This window comes from Triturus cristatus, chromosome 5_1 (genome assembly GCF_964204655.1).
Source record: "Triturus cristatus chromosome 5_1, aTriCri1.1, whole genome shotgun sequence".
Lineage (NCBI taxonomy): Eukaryota > Metazoa > Chordata > Amphibia > Caudata > Salamandridae > Triturus > Triturus cristatus.
In genome coordinates this window covers 783,684,846-783,702,791 of record NC_140587.1, presented here as the reverse complement: position 1 = coordinate 783,702,791, position 17,946 = coordinate 783,684,846, and the positions used below count along the sequence as shown (strand labels likewise).

Sequence of the window (17,946 nt, the reverse complement as noted above, 5' to 3'; positions counted from 1 at the left end):
TTTCCCTAAGATCACAAAACGTCAACCCTATTCATAAGAAAAACTCTTATTGGACACACCTTGCTAATTTTAGAGATACTGTTAATAGCGTCTTCATAGGCAAACTAATCAAAATATCAGGCTTCCTCGAAGAAAATAACTTGCTCTCAAACTATCAAGCAGAAGAGCTGAGGCGTGAAATTTTACATAGCTACCACATAGGACAACCCGAAGCCCACTGTACAGCACAACGTGGTTTACCTCCCTCTACAACTGCAGGCCTCAGCCATCAACATTGTATATCACCCCTCTTAATATGAGGCAGAGCTCAGAATTCAAAATACTGCCCTGAAGCGGATCTCATCTCACCTCACCAGAAGATCTCACCCTCCATTCATGCCAGCTCCTTTCCTTGCCGTGCATGTGTTGCACAAGGAGCCACCATCAGAACGCAGTTACCAAAAGCTTGGTTTAACCCTCTTCCCAGACCATCTAGTTCTTCAACCCCATCCACAACAATTAAAATGATGACACTCCAATCATTCTGAACCTCGAAAAACCCTGTGACATGAACCCCAGTGGATTGGCTCTTTGCAGCACATGAGCGGCTGTCACAAAGCCACCTCAAGATCAACACTTCCAAATCAGAAAACGTCACTTGTGGAAACCAGATTACAGCCTCCCCCCCCCCCCCCTTACAAAACCTTCACCAGCCACGCCTATAAAGTCAGGAACCTAGAAATTATTATTATGGATTTCAACCTTTATTTTTTACCCGATGTAAAGAAGGCGATCAAAACCTCCTCCTGCACCATGTTTTTATGTTTCCTGAGACCTCACCCATAGATTTCAGATGCCATCATCTTTGATCTGCCCATCTTGATTACACCAACAGACTTTACCTAAGAACACCCGTCTTATTGCTATCCAGGTGCATGATGTATCACTATGCATTGCACAAAGCCTTGCACAGCATCGGGTCAATCTTTAAACAATGCAAACTTTGCACATGCCACCCAATAAGGGAAAACGGAACTAGAATGAGCCTAGTTTTAGCCAATCCCAGGTTCAGAAAATCTCATACTGATGTAACCTCCTTTACTGTGCAGGCAAATTCTATAACACACTTCCAGGTAAAATAATAAAACCTGCCCACACAAACTTCCAAAAGGAAACGGAAACTTAGAGGTTTCCAAATACCAAACTTTATTATTCAATAAGAACCACTCCACGACACAGCCCCACCCCAATAAAGAAATTCAAAACAATTTAACTAAGGAAGTCAAAGGTTAATAGAACGTAAGTATGACGCAGTTCTGTGCTGCTCTTTCTAGCTTAAACACATTTGCATCATTGATTGGCAAATCCACAGGAACTCAAATCGAGCAGCCCAAAGGTGCAACACCTAACATTTCCCACACAGCTCACAATAAAAACATATCCTTTACTCCATTCATAACACGCTGCATACTCTACTGCAAATCCACAGGAACTCAAATCGAGCAGCCCAAAGGTGCAACACCTAACATTTCCCACACAGCTCACAATAAAAACATATCCCTTACTATCCATTCATAACACGCTGCATACTCTCTACTGTACGAAAGAGACGTCAGAGATTTGAAGCACTATACAAAAGCTCAACACAAACCAATCAAGAGGAGGGTGCAGCACAGAAGCTGGAACGACACAAATGATGCCCTAGTATGCTTTCTTAAGGCTTTCCTCTCCGACCTCAACCTCATCCAGGCCTGCAATGGTCCCACTCACAAGAAAAGTGCCACCCTGGACCTTATCATAGCTAGAGACAACATTATACCTTGTGATTGGTCGGTTCACCACCAAATTTCGTTTCACATTTTGGAAAAAGTCTTGCTCAGACAAGGTTAAGCGCTTAAAACCAAACAGCTGGTTCGCAATCTGAGAGACATCAACCTCAATAATCTAACTACCATTAGCAACAACTTGCTGCAGCCACCCCATAACATGTATAAGTGGATGACCTTACGGATCACTACATCAATTCCATGTCAAGTATAGTTGACTTTTGATCCCTTGCAAATCAAAAGGATTCCAACCAAACAATCCAAACCTTGGTTTAATGAATCCTTAAATGAGGAACGTCACAAACGTTGGCTTTCTGAGAGACTTTGGAAAAACTTTCCGTCCACTACAAGCCTCAAGCAGTTATGAGGATGAAAAGTGCTTACAACAAACGCATTCGCAGTGCGAAATCAGATCGATCAGGGACCAGCTGGATAGCCCTATAAATAGAACCAAGAAACTGTTTGAAATCAGCAAACAACAAACCACTCATATTATAAATCACATTTCAGCACCCATGACCTCCTACCCCAGTGAGGAAGATTTCTCAGCGCAATTCTCGGAGAAGACACGGAAAATTTAACTTGAACTGCAACTTGCAGCAACTAACCAGCGGTCCTCGAGTTCCTCCGCTGTACCTAAGGCAGAGATTGCTTTTTCACACCCCATTGTAGGCTCTCCTAAAAACAACAGTTCTTGGAACTCCTTCTTGCTCCCGGATGATGCTGAGCTGGCACTCTCCCTGGCGTCTCTAAAACCCTCTAACCACTTCAACGATCCTCTTCCCACTAAACTTCTCAAAGATCTCAATTCAGCCATTCTCTCACTCTGGACCCGGAATATTCAAGAATCTCTCGTACAGGGGAGGATTCCGGACTTCCTCAAGATGGGGCAAGTCACTCCCATCCCTAAGAAGTCTAATGTCGACTTAGCGGATCCTACTAACTTCCGTCCAATCACTAGCATCATGACTGTAGCAAAATTACTCCAGAAATGCGTCCACACACAGCTCTGCAACCACATTGAAAAATGTCAGCTCCTTGACCTTTACCAGTCTGGTTTCAGGGCAGGGCACAGCACTGAAACAGCTCTAACCATCATAATTGACGACGCCTCGAGATCCCTTGATCAAAATGTCCCCTGTCTTCTGATTCTGTTTGACTTGTCAGCATATGACACTATTAAACATGAAAACCTGATTGTTATTCTTCAACACAGGATGGGGCTATCGGGCCCTGTCCTAAATTGGTTTGCTTCTTTTTTACATAACCGTACCCAAAGAATCAAAGTTAACCAATCACTTGCGGCCAGTACCCCGGTCACGATTGGAGTACCTCAAGATTCTGCACTCTCTCCCACACGGTTCAATTTTTTTATGGAACCTCTTTTCAATATTCTGAATGAATCCAACATTCAATACCATTTGTATGCTGATGATACACAACTTTATCTGAAGATCTCCACTCCTGACGATGTAAAAATTCTTAATGATGCGCTTTGGAAAATGCAACAGTGGCGAACACATAATCGTCTGTTGCTAAACTCCCTTAAAAACAGAATTCCTTTTAATTTCCCCCCGCAACCACTCCGCGCCTAGCCAAGACTGGATCAAACAACTCTCTGCACTCAACTGCACCCCGCATGATCTTTAGGCATCACCCTGGACAAATACTTAAACATGCAAGCTCACATTAGTGCCGTTATTAGGGGTGCCAATCATCAGCTCAACACCCTAAGGAAAGTCAAGCCATTCTTGCCTCCTGAGGACATCCACACAGCTGTCCAATCCCCAGTTATCTAACGCTTGGAATATGGTTTGGTGACCCTTGCAGGCCTTCCTAAAGTGAGAATGGCTCCGCTTAAAGCCACCCTTAACGCGTCGGCCAGATTCCTCACGGGTTCCAGAAAAAATGACCATATCACCCCAAACTTAATTCAGCTTAACTGGCTATCCATTGAAGCAAGGATTCGCTTCAAGATTGCTTGCCTGACGAACAAAGCTATTCATTACAACACCCCCGTCTACCTAGCAAAAAAACTTGAGCTCTCTGGCTCGAGTCAGAATTTAGGAAGCTCTAATCTACTTTTGAAACTACCCAAATTCAATAAGAAAAGAACCTAACACCGTGCATTTTTGGGTCTTGTCCTAGAACTTGGAATGTTCTTCCTCCTTAGATCAGATCCAACCCATCGACTACCTATTTCAAAACACACGTCAAGTGGCTAATACTGAAAAACCATTTACTGCAATAGCCCTGAGGCCATCTTTAATCTACTTCCATCGCCAGCTTGACAATCCTTTTTCCGATCGCTCTAAATTTGTTATGTTTTCTCTTCACAGGTCCTTTTTGAGGCATTACCTGCTATAACTTTTTAGTTAATTTGTGTGTTCTATTTTGTACCACACAATTGTTTTAAAACTCTTGCTTTGTACCCTCCTTTGTACAGCGCTCTGATACCCTTTTTTGGGTCACGTTTGCGCTTTATAAAAACACTTCAAATAAATAAATAAAGATTAAATTACACAATACAAAATGTTTTCAATGAGCTGAAGGAATATGCAAAACCAGAGTTGCACCATTTGCAAGAATACACATTGGGAGGTAAGAGGGTGACGTATATCAGGTAGGGGGGATGCAACACCAAAACTACAAGAGGAACTGCAACAGTGGGTCGGCAGGGGGCAGAAAAAGGGCGACTGCACAAACCAACCACAATGGTATATGAATTTGTACGCCTTCCTTGCAGCATTTGAATTAATATCTGAGGCTGTGCATTGGGTTCGGTGTATCAACTATATTGGTTTGGGACGGCGTCCGTACAAATGTTGGAGCCAGCAATGGGGAAATCGTAAAAGGAAGTGGCTACTCAGTCGCTGAGCGACGGGTTAATCAGCTACTCAATCGCAGGGGTGGGTAAAGGGGCTGCCCTAGTCTTAGGGGGTGGGTCAAGCGACTACTTAGTCTCAGCAGAGGCAGTGTTTAAATCAAATGGTAAGGTTTTCATACAAGAGACTGAAGTCACTCAGTTAGGAGTAAGTTCTTTATTTCATGTAAGGCCCTAAGGTGCAAGCCACACCAGGTAGGTTCTATCAGGGATCTATTATCCCTCCAACTGCAACAGTCTCTTAGCTCCCACTCAATGCCAGACCTTTGCCCAAACCGTGCCCTGGGCAGGAAAATAATTAGCCTCTTAGCTGCGGCTGGTAAATAGAAATGAGGCAGCAAGGGACCCCATTTGTGTTCTTTGGCCTCTGAAAACAAATATCTCCCCAACTCGCCCAAATCCCTCATTGCTGAGTTCCATTATGGAGGTGCCAATTAGCTTTTTGTGGGATGGAGGCAGATATGTGATGGCGGGGGGGGGGGGGGGGGGGGGGGGGTAAGGAAGATGTGTAGGCAATAAAGGGGTCTTACAAAAAACAGCGCCTGCACCATGTTAAATAATGTTTGAAAGCATTTTGAACTGTGTCACTGTAGGCATGTGACAGAAGCAGCTGGTTTCATGACCTTTAAGTAGATCGCGCTATGCGCCCCGCTGAAGACTGGAGCTCTGTGCATATAAGCACAGCTCCCCCATACCAAAAGCCGACCCTGCACCCACGTCTGACCACACACACAAACATTCTAATAAGTATTACACTCTCTGCATTCCAGACATTAGCTCCGACATTAAGGGACTGAGCACAGAGAATACTATATGCTGCTCCATTACTGAAGAGGGAGGGCAAGTGACTGCCAACAATGGCGAGGATAAATATCTAAAACGTTGTTGCGCATTCTGTTGGGCAAATTACATCGCAGCCTTGGGCATAACGGGCCATAACGAGCAGGGACATGTGAATGCACAGCCATATGGACCAGTATACAGCCTTTTGGAGGGGAGGGGTGACACCACAGACAGGTGGGGGAGAGGGGTGTCAATGAATGCACTGGCTTGGGATACAGCGGCTGTAGTAGTTACCGGGAAAGAGTTGCGTGGACTGGCGGGAATATGTGACAGTCTCAGCTCTGGCACTGAGTGGCACAAGAATGAATGGGTGGCAGTAGTGGTTGACAGCAATGATTGTGCAGTGGGTTGAGTCAAGTTACTGCGTTGTTTCTGCGATATAGCGGTTGGAAGCAGCGAGTAGCACAGTGACTGTGCAGTAGCTGGGCAGGAAACGCGGAACAGTGACAGTGCACTGGATGGGGTGTAGTAGCTTTAGTGTATGCGCAGTACTAGGAGAAGGGTGTAGTAGCAGTCTCAGCTCTGAAGCTCTTGCAAAGAATACCTGTGTACTGCGGCATGGCGCTGCTTGTCAGGGGTGCCGGTTCTTCTCTCTCGGGCGTCGCTCTCCCGCAGTCGCCACTCAATGACGTAGCGCGCTCCAGCTACCACTTTCCGGCGTGCGGCGTGACCCTGACGTTCCAGCACTCACCGCGCAGCTCCGGAATATGCTACATTTACGCTCCGTTTTCTGAGGGAGGCGTGTTCGGGTTGGTAGCTGCTCAAGTCTTGATTGCTTGTTGTGTTATTTCAACATTGCTCCACATTTGTTATTGTAACACCCTACTTGTCAACGGGTTATTGGTTTTCCTAAGTGCTCAATGTATCCCCAACTAATGAAGCAGATCTCCGTGGGCTATGTGCATGAACTTTCGGCTACATCGGTGGGGCATCTGTTGAACTTTATAGTCACGTGGGCAATTGCAACGTCTTAGTGTTGTCTACTGCGCGTGACGTTTGAAGGCTGGTTGCGTCTCTGTGATATTGATCAAACAGAACTGCAAATGCTTTCCAAATTCGACTAGTGGACGAGCCAACAAATTCTATTGCAGGACCGGAGGCTCTGATTATGTTTCCCTGAGGGACACCAGCTCTCTATATAGTGATATAAAATGAAGTACACTGTGCAGACAGTCCAAGGAGACACAGATTGGTATTACAGATGCAAAAGTATATAATACTCATGCTCTCTTTGTGGTGGTGTGGGCGAGCAATACAAAATTAGCTAGCATTCGCGCCAAGAATTTTCAGTTCTATTAAGGACACGAAGGCGAGGATTATGCTTCTCTTTCTATTTTATTGCCACTCACAGCAGCCAATCAAAACATTTTTGTTATGTGAAATAACTACACATCCCATGATGCTTAGGTGTACAACACTTCCTGTATGACCCTATAAGAGCCACCATAACCATTACGTTAGCCTCTTTCTTTGCTCGAACGTTTTAGTCCCAATAGAATAATACAAGTCCAAACAAACATCCTCCAGTGTGGAAAAACCAAACTGGAAACGCTAACATCTTCTTAACCAGAAGTACTGCTACTCCATCTTCTTCTCAGACCCTGAAAGGAAGGAGATATAAGAAACCCGTAACTTCTGCTTAAACAGAATATTCAATACACACGGGTGGGTAAACATTACAAATATTGTAATATAACCGGGTGGGATAATCCTCGTCTGCATGTCCTTAATAGAATTGAAAATTCTTGGCGGGAATGCTAGCTAAATTTTTATTCTATTACAGGACCGGAGGCTTCGGATTATGCTAGTTTAATGCTTATCATACACAACTGGAGCTATATCACCCACCGGTTTATAATAAAACTGTTTAAAAGTTGATTCAGAAGACCAGTCAGCAGATCACATGATATCTTGAACAGTAGAACCCAACATAAAGGTTTTGGAGGCCATGGCCCCACGCACAGAATGCACTCCATACACTTGGGATCAATACCCGCTTCTTACATGACTGATTTTAACCATCTGGCTATAGTAGCAGCAGAGAAAGAAAAACAAAGAGGGGAGTAGTAAGGTACCACTCAACGAGTGGTGGAGGTGGATACTTCCTCCCAGTAAAGCGTACATAAACAAAAGGATCCACCCACCGGTACAGTAAATCAAGAGTCTCCCGTTTATACAATATGTATCTCACGGTCGTGGAGAATACACATCAGTTGTTAAAATACCCCTCACACACCAAAAGGGCCCTTGGTGTCATGCTTCATCATAGGGGTCTTCCCGCCCCTCTACGGGACGGGGCGTGCTACAACCTACGTATGCGTGGGAGCACTGTTCTTACTGAGACTACTATGTGTAGTGCAGGGGTGTGCAAGGAAGGGTCAGGAGTGGATGGAGAGTGATTTAAAAAATACCTGGCTCTCTGGTCTAGGAAAATTTATTCTGCCGTCTAAGCTGGTATTAGTAAAAAGGTGGGGGGGAGGAGGGTGTATGCCTCAATGAGCTAGGCCTCCTACTGGTGTCGACATGTTTCGAAGCTTCCCCATGCTTCTTCGTCAGGACCTTAAGGATCCCTTCCTACGACGCACTGTGATATGTTAAAAATCAAAATAGTGAGTGAAAAAAAAATCAGAATGGAAGTAAATAGCCTCCAAAAGTTGGTAATGCCCCAATGGGTCTTAGATACTCCTATTAACCTAAAAGGAAAAAAGGTATAAAAGAGAGATACACAAGACATTTAATCACGTTGGTAGAAGTTCATTCCGTCGTGTTAGAACAGTGATCTGAAAAAGGAGGTGAACGATGGTCGTCTCTTAACGCTATCCATAACGTTATCACGTGATCTGTGATGAAAATACTGTGTGACACACTACATAAAGACATAACACAACAGAAAACACACACTCTACTCAGAAAGGAACAAAGTTCCTGCAAGGCAAATATATCAGTGGGTATTTACATGCCAAGCCCAACAAATCAATAGTAAAACATACTTGCTGCAAAAAGAACAGAATCCTCATGAGCTCAAATACCGAGTGGTAGGAGTGCCAAATAGGCTGCCTGAATGAAGGGAGAGAGGAGACTGTAGTCCAATCATCAATAATAAAAACTACCAGGATACATCCTCGACCTGCCGGCTATGCCGTACTTACGCCTCCAAGGATCAGTGTCCTGCCCAAATAACCACCCCGGTCGGCTCCGTCGATGGAGCTTGACTGGAGGTATCGGAGTTTAAGTACCCGCACCAATCAGGGATTACGCGCCAGTGAGCCACGCCTGATAGGCCAATGGAAAGAGACCCGCTGGCATTGCTTACCGGGACCCGCAGGCACTGCTTATCGGGAGCCGGAACCGGAAGGTAGAACGGTCGGGTCACCGTGGTTGAATGGCGAAGGACCCCCAGAGAAAAAGAGGTGTCTATGTTAGATGCCTGTATTGAAATTTGAGAAAGGTAAAAATGAAAGACTGATAGGTGATATGTTCGAACCTGCGTGACAGACAGGTTTGCTAAAGGGTAGGCACAGTCACCTGGATTGAGGGGGGGTATGATCAAAATCAGTTAGGAAAGGACTCCTCAACCTGATACAATACAAATACACCGGCAGGGCAATGTCTCTAAGTACATGATGACAACCAGCTGGTAAACGGCTTAACCAAACAAGCAGCAACGGGCGCCATCTTAGATCGGGCTGCCTTCCTTCCTAGCCCTGCCCCTCCTCCACCGCTCCGCCCCTATTTAAGAGCCTTGACCTGTCCTACTGTGTTTGCCAGTAGCCCGGTGGCAGTGGGCTTGCTGGTTGATGCTTGGATTGCTGGTCGCGATCATCCTGCTCTCCGCCCCGCTGATTACTAGCGCAGGCGATGTACATTTGTATTGTATTTTACTGCTTTTAACTCATCTTCAAAGTTTGTGCAGGTCTCTTACCTTTTGCGGTTTCAGAGGTGGGTTGCCAGGGCGGGTTGGTGCACTTGCGGGCTTCTAAGCAGCAACGGGCGCCATCTTAGATCGGGCTGCCTTCCTTCCTAGCCCTGCCCCTCCTCCACCGCTCCGCCCCTATTTAAGAGCCTTGACCTGTCCCTCTACTGTGTTTGCCAGTAGCCCGGTGGCAGTGGGCTTGCTGGTTGATGCTTGGATTGCTGGTCGCGATCATCCTGCTCTCCGCCCCCGCTGATTACTAGCGCAGGCGATGTACATTTGTATTGTATTTTACTGCTTTTAACTCATCTTCAAAGTTTGTGCAGGTCTCTTACCTTTTGCGGTTTCAGAGGTGGGTTGCCAGGGCGGGTTGGTGCACTTGCGGGCTTCTAAGCAGCAACGGGCGCCATCTTAGATCGGGCTGCCTTCCTTCCTAGCCCTGCCCCTCCTCCACCGCTCCGCCCCTACTTAATCGTGCAGCATGTGTCAGCGCAGCGGACGAGCGCAGCGGGCGCGACGTAGGCGCGCCGGAGTTGCGCCAGAGTTAAGCCCGTCTGCGCCCGTCCGCGGCCGACCGGGGCTAGGGGCACGAAAGGCTGCCCGTTTACTTACGTACTCACCTGCACTACTACTCTCATATTGGGTCCCTGGAACGGTTGACCCTTCGATCAGTACCCACCTGAGACAGCTTGATTTATGTTCTTCCCCACCTTATCGTCCTCCTAGTATCAGCCCACCTTTATTTCCTTTATCCAATACACCATCCTGCACCATCTTGCCCCCCCCAGCACCAATTTGTAATACTTCAGCAATACTCTTAAACACCAGGTCTGCGGTTAGTCATCAATACGAGCTATTTGACTACATTGACACCCATAATCCAAACCTCATATTCTTAACGGAGACCTGGTTTAAGGCAGACTCCCTACCCAATGTATTAGCCGCATTGCCTCCATCATACTCTGCCATTCGAGCAGATCGGCCTGAGGGCAAGCGGGGTGGCGGAGTAGCCTTAATAGCCCGGACAGACTTCTGCTTCCAGATTCTCCCCTCCTTACCCATTCCTGAGGTAGATTACCTTGTAGCTCGTTCAACTCTCCATCAGGTACCATTCACCTTTGTCTTAATTTATCGTCCTCCCCAGCTAACCCCATCCTTTCTCCCTAGCATTCAGGCTCTCTTAGCCACCTTGGTGGTTAACAATTCATCGGTACTAGTGCTAGGGGACCTAAACTTTTGGCCCAATGAACCTGCTGAGAGCCCTCAATCCAAAGATTTTACAGACTTCATGATTTCCTTGAACTTCTCTCTGCTCACTCATGGCCCCACACATACCCACGGTCATATGTTGGATCAAATCTGGGCGCTAAATATTCCATCCACACCCCCCATAATTTCCCCGTGCTCCTGGTCCGACCATTCTATTATTTCCTTTTCCCTTGCACTGACCGCACTGGTCAAACCTCCTCTTCCTAAAAACATTTGGGTCAGGAAATGGGGTAAAACGGACATGCCCTCCTTCTGTTCAACTTTGGCCAAAACCGCTCCCGACCTTACAGATCTCACTGCTACGTCGCAACTGGCCGCCATTGATAATTGGCTGACTTTGGCAGGCGACGAATTCGCCCCCATGAGGCGACTCACTGTCAAGCGGGCCCATGCAGCCAATCGATGGTTCACCTTAGAGCTAAAAGAACAGAAACTAGCAGCTAGAAGAGCCGAGCGAGCCTGGAGGAAAGACTACAGCCCAGAGCTAAAGACTATATATCTGTCTGTTTTAAAAACTTATAAAGCGGGCATTCTAGCGGCTAAAACTGCATTCTATACCAGCAGGATTATGGCAGCTGAGTCTCGCTCAAAGGAAATCTTTACCGCGGTCCATGAATTAGCATTATCCAGTCGAACCACGACTACCATTCCCCCCTCTCAGTCCTTCTGTAACTCGCTCAATGAGTTTTTTATTGATAAAATACTCAAAATCAAACTTAACATTCCACCACCCTCCCTTGCATTTGTCAATTCTTCCCCTCCCCCCACTGTCCCCAAACTTAACCTTATTCCACCTTTAACTGAGGACACCTTCTTCTCATTACTTCACCGAGTCAAATCCGGTTCTCCCTTAGATTTTGCCCCCGCCCATATCCTCAGGGAAATCTATTTATCTTCCCCCACTCCCCCTTTGACCCTCCTCAATGACTCGCTAAAGAAGGGAAACGTTCCTGATATACACAAATCAGCGGTTGTCATACCTATTATTAAAAAACCTGACGCTGATCCTTCCTCCCCCTCCAACTACCGTCCCATTTCCCTACTGCCTTACCTAGCAAAAATTTTGGAAACTCACGTCACAACCACCTTAAGCACTCATGTTGAAATCAATCACTGTCTTTCCCCCCGTCAAGCCGGCTTTCGCCCATTGCACTCCACCGAGAAAGTGGTGATCTCGGTAATGGACGTGCTACGTGAAGGCATTGACACCAACCTTCCGCAAGCCTTGATTTTATTAGATCTGTCCGCCGCCTTTGACACGGTGGATCATTCCATTCTTCAGAAGGTTCTGCCTTCTCGTGGATTGAGTCCTTCCTCACAGGGAGGGCCCAAGCCGTCCATTTGGCCAATTTCACCGCTGACTTTCGCAAAGTGGAGTGCGGAGTCCCTCAAGGCTCATCACTTTCCCCACTTTTATTTAATTTGTACATCTATCCCCTCATTTTTTCGTTACAGCAGATGGAGGTCACGGTGTTTAACTACGCTGATGATCTCCAGCTAATCTTTAATCTCTCCAACTCCCCCTCATCTGCTTCCAATGTTCAGACCGTAATGACATTCATTCAGGACTGGATGAACTGCAACCACCTCAAACTCAATCCGGACAAGACTGAGTTAGTCCTGACCGGAGGTGGTTGCAGTCCATGGACCTCTGCCCACTGGCCCTTGTCACTTGGTGCTCCCCCTCTTCCTGTCTCTAAGGTCAAAACTCTTGGGATTTTTCTTAACACACAACTCTCTATTCACTCACATGTGGGTTCAGTGGTCTCTGCTTGTTTCTTTTCTTTAAGACTAATTAGGAAAGTATCCCGCTTTTTTTCCCTTCCTGCTTTAAAAATCATTGTGCTGGCCATGGTACTGTCGAGAGTTGACTATGGTAACATCATTTACAATGGAGCTCCAGCATATGCGTTCCATCGTTTGCAGCTCATTCAGAATCAAGCGGCTCGTTTGATCTATGGCTTACCCAAATACCATCGTGCCACTCCCCTGCTTAAAGCTTTGCATTGGCTCCCGGTGAGGGAGCGTGCTCTTTTTAAACTGGGTTGCCTTACCTTTCAGGCTAGATCAGGTACAGCCCCCGAGTTCATTTGCGCCGCCATAAAACCGTACCTCCCAGGTCGTGAACTCCGCTCTGCCCATAGGGCTTTCCTCATCATTCCTCGTTTCAAGAAAAAGAAATCTGGCGGAGCGAAATTTGCTGTTCTCGCCCCACTTTTCTGGAATTCTCTCCCTCCTGCTCTCCGATCTTCTCCGTCATACACACAGTTTCGGAAAGACCTTAAAACCCTGTTATTTGAGCAAGCTTATACTGTCTAGCCCTTCTGCCGACCGCTACTGCATCACTTAAAGCGCCATGAAACCGCATGGTATACGTGCGCTTAACAAATGCTTTTAAATTCAAATTCAAATACATACACACCAGATAGGCAATGCCTACACGTATGAAAAGCCACTATAGGGGGGTTCCTCTGCTGAGGTCTAGGTAGGGTATTCCTAGGTGCATGAAAGAGTAAGAAGGAAAATTAACCACACAATTTGTAACGGGGTGTTGCTACACTGGTTCAGGACAGGCCATGGGGGCATATAAAGTAGAAGGAATCACCTCACTAGGTTTAAGGTAGAAAAAAAGGGGGGATGCCCATGGCAAAAAGACAGATAGCTGAACAATACTCAGTCAGGTATTATGTTATCAAACATGGAACTGATTCCATGGTATATCCTCGTTTAATCCATGGATATGAGTCTTTAGACGGAAAACCCATCGTTGTTCTTTTTCGAGGAGGCCATGTTCGTTACCCAATTGTTCTATCACTGTCCATTGTAAATCGTCTATGCCATGTCTATTGGAGATATAGTGATTAGACATTTTGGTAGTGCTCCTACCGCATCTGACATTGCTGCGATGTTCGCCAATACGTACCTTGATTGGTCTGGATGTCATCTCCACATACTCAAGGCCGCAAGGACAGGTGATTAAATAGACAACATTTTTGCTATTACAGTTGGTGAAACTCCTCTGGTCCCACTCATCGCCATTCCGGAATGTAATGTGTTTACTTTTTTTCGTCAGATGACAGGTGCTACAGTTACCATAGGGGTGATGCCACTGTACTGGGGGTAGTAAACCAACGGGTCTGGGTCGGGACGTGTTCTTGGGTCTCGTATGAACAAGCATGTCTCTCAGGTTACGACCCCTCTTGTGAGCAAACATAGGTTTAGTTATGTTCAAACCCACCGGTTTATAATAAAACTGTTTAAAAGTTGATTCAGAAGACCAGTCAGCAGATCACATGATATCTTGAACAGTAGAACCCAACATAAAGGTTTTGGAGGCCATGGCCCCACGCACAGAATGCACTCCATACACTTGGGATCAATACCCGCTTCTTACATGACTGATTTTAACCATCTGGCTATAGTAGCAGCAGACACTGGTTTATAGGGTTTCTGCAGTGCAATTAACAACTGATCTACACCATCAGGTCGAATAGACCTTGCACATTCCTCATAAGCCTTTAGACATTGAACTACACATAGTTTTGCATTACCAGGAAAAGCATGGTATTCAACACATCTTGACAATGTCTCAGTCCTGGCAGTAATGTTAAAGGAAACTCCTTCCGGAGTAAATACTCTACCTGTAAGATCCAGAGCTATCACGTCGGAAGAGCGGCGACAGGCAGATAAACACAATAGCATAGCTAACTTGCATGAGAGTTGTTTCCTAGTCAACATGTTATTATGTGGCCATTTGTCAAATAAGGAAAGGACCAGAGACACATCCCATAAGGAGGAATTTTTTGGCTTAGGAGGATTCGCTACCCTAATACCTTTTAATAACTTACAGATAACCGGATGCATACCTACAGGTTTGCCCTCTATCTGAGAATGACCAGACGAAATGTCCGAATGGGTGTTGTTAACTGAACGGTACGCCAGGCCTTCTGACGCTTTTTCTGACAAAAAATTTACAACATGGGGTAGGTCCACCCCCAAGGGATCTACGTGCTGTTCCAAGCACCAATGAACCCAGCCCTTCCAGGCTGAAGAATATCGCTTCCTGGTGGAAGGAGCCCAGGCTTGGTTGATGAAAGCCGGAGCTTCGTTCGAAAATCCCGGCATTTCCCATCTTTGCCTGAAAGCCTCCAGGCCATCAGGGACAACTGCCCCGATAACACCATCTGGTGCATTTCTCCGTGAGGGCCCTGGAGCATCTTCGAAGACCACGGGATCATCCTGGGGGAGTCGCAACTCATCTCCAATAATATTTGGAACCAAGGGTGCGACTTCCACAGGGGGGTTATTAAAATCACCTCCGCCAGTTGACGAGTTACCTGTGTTGTCACCCTGGGAATCAGTATGAATGGGGGAAAGGCATAATTCAGGCTCTTGGACAAGTCCTGAGAAAAAGCATCCGTCGCCATTGCTAATGGATCCGGCCTCCAGCTGAAGAACTTCTCCGTCTGTCAATTCAGCCTGGACGCAAAGAGGTCGATCTCGCAACTGCCCCAGATTGCTTGCAACCAACTGACCATCTGGGGTTGGAGCTGCCAGTCACTGTAGTCCTTGAGGTACCGGGAATGTTTGATTGCCCTGGAATATATTAGTCTATTACCCATATCTGACGACTTAGGCAGTAATGCCATAAGTCCTTCGCTATCTCTGCCAGCAGTGAAGACCTCGTGCCTCCTAACTTGTTGATGTACCTCACTGCTAAGATGTTGTCCATCCGAAGTAGGATGCAACACGAAAGTTGTTTGGGGGACAGTGTCCGCATCACAAACGATCCCGCTAAGAGTTCTAGACAATTGATGTGAAGGTTGAGTTCGCATAGGGACCATCGCCCGCCTGTGGAGATATCTCCGCAACGCTCACCCCATCCCCAACGGCTGGCGTTGGATTCTATGATTACTTCTGTTTGGGACCCGAAAATGGCCCTGCCGTTCCATGCCTCCACGTGGCTCAGCCACCAATGTATCTCTTCCCGCACGTCTTGTGAAAGAAGAACGACGTCCATGTAAGAGAGGCCTTTCTGATGATGCTGTATCTTTAATCTCTGAAGGGCCCAATAATGCAGAGGACCCGAAAAAATTGCTTGTATGGAGGATGCCAGAAGACCCACGATCCTGGCTATCACTCGCAGCGAGACTGTCTGCTTGGATAACAGAGTGGAGAGCTCCTTTCTGAAGGCTTTCAGTTTGGAGCCAGGAAGACTCAACTGGGCCGTCTAAGAATTTATGACAAACCCCAGACAATCCACAGTCTGTGAGGGAGATAGAGCTGACTTGGATTCGTTGATCACAAACCCCAGGTTTTGTAAAGTAGTTATGGTCATGTGTAAATGCTGAACAGCTATCGTAGGAGACTGCGCCATGATGAGTATATCGTCTAGGTATACTATCATGCGAATACCTTGTTCTCGCAAGTGAGCTATCACCGGTTTCATCACCTTGGTGAAACACCATGGTGCTGAGGAGAGCCCGAAAGGAAGGACCAAGTACTCAAACCACCGGTTCCGCTATTGAAATTGTAGGAAACGTCAATGATGAGGAAAAATAGGAATTGACAGATAGGCGTCCTTCAGGTCCAACCGGACCATCCAGTGCCCTTCTTTCAGAAGATCCGCCAAAAGGTGGATGCCCTCCATCTTGAAGTGTTAGTAGGTCATGAACTGGTTGAACTCCTTCAAATTCAATACTAACCTGTGACCCCCGCCTTTCTTCTGCACTAAGAAAATATTGCTGCCAAACCCGTGAGGGTCCTTGTTGCAATATGTTATTGCGTGTTTCTGCAGCAATTTGGCTAGTTCAGAATGTATAAAATCGCATTCTAGTTGAGAAAAGAAAGCTGTCTGGGACGCCTGTCCTGATAGGAAGTCTGGTAAAAGTCCAGATGGAAACCCTGAATTGTCTGTAGGATCCATGCATCTTGTGATATTCGAAGCCAACTGAGTGCGACCCCCCAAGGTTATTGGAAAGTTTTTGGGAGCACTTACCTGCAGAATCTGGGGCTTGGAAGCCACCTCTGTGGAAACGCCTCAGGTTAAAACGTCTGGTGGGGTAGAAGGTTCCCCCGCAAGTGGAATCCCACCCTCCGTGGCCCCTACCGTAGTCTCCCCGCTGAGGACCTTGGGAAAATTGGTGGCCTGGCGAGCGTCCGGTGAAAAAGGCCAGCCTGAAAGACCCGTTTGATGCCAGACTGGGCTTTATCGAGTATCGTGAACGTGCCTACATAATTGGAGATATCTTTGACAAAGCATTCTCCGAAGAGATTGCCCTCTGCCAAAGGGCCCGGTTCCGCTGCAGCCATTTCAGTAAAGTTGCAGTCCATCCGCATGAGGAGCGACTTGCGTCGTTCCGTAGATATAGCGCAATTTGCGTTACCTAATAGGTATATGGCCCGCTGGGTCCATCCTGCAAGAACAGTTGGGTCCACCGCAGTACCCGACTCTTGTGCCACCAAGGCCATTTATAAAATTTTGGCAGGAGGACCTGCCACGTCCAGGAGTTTGTCTTTGCAGCCTTGCCAGGCCCACTCAATACCTTTCTTTGGGTCCTTCGCGAACTTCTTGAGGAAGGTAAATAGACTTGCGTCGATATCCGGGGTGTCCGCAACCTTGTTCGGGATATCGGGCCTGGGGCATTCCGAGTGTAGGCTATTATGCACCTCTTTATTAAAAGTTTGTCGGAGATTGTCATGCAGATACGCCGCCACCTCTGGGGCAGGAGCCCAGTCCGAAGACCTAGGGTGGACTATGTCGGCAGGGTTGAACATGGATGGGGTAGCCATAGTGTGGGAAAGGTCCTGTTCCACATGTTTTGTTTTTGTAGCCTTTTTCTTCGGGGGAGCCTCATTAGGGGTGTCAGTCTCTGTGGTATCAGTGTCCGTGCCAGTATCAGGGCGTTTGGCCTTACCAGAAGGAGGTAGTGAAGAGAGGGCATCGACATGGGGCCAAGACGTAGACTGGGGCCCACTAGTCGTGGCATCCTTTGCTGGTTCAGCAGAGGTAGTAAAGCTGTGACATTTGGCAAAACGCTCTAGTTGCTTCGTGATCGGCTTCAATGCCGCAGCCAGCGCCTGCTGCACAGTCCCAGAGACTTCCTTCTCAACGGCCTTATTCACAGACACCTGGACGAAAGCATCCAGAGCTTCCACAATATTATCTTCAAAGGAAGGTGTTGTTACTTCCTCTTCATATAGATTATCATCCTCATAACTGACCCAATTGT

At 46.8% G+C, this 17,946-nt stretch overlaps 1 protein-coding gene across 1 annotated transcript in view; it reads right to left on the bottom strand.

The window, feature by feature from the left end:
* Positions 1-6,474, bottom strand: part of USP14 (ubiquitin specific peptidase 14) — a 301,022-nt gene extending 294,548 nt beyond the window's left edge. Inside the window, exon 1 of the mRNA XM_085605800.1 lies at positions 6,077-6,474. Coding sequence (XP_085461926.1) covers positions 6,077-6,092 — 16 coding nt within the window. The 5' untranslated portion in view covers positions 6,093-6,474. The remainder of the gene's footprint in view (positions 1-6,076) is intronic.
* Between the last annotated feature and the right edge of the window lie 11,472 nt (positions 6,475-17,946).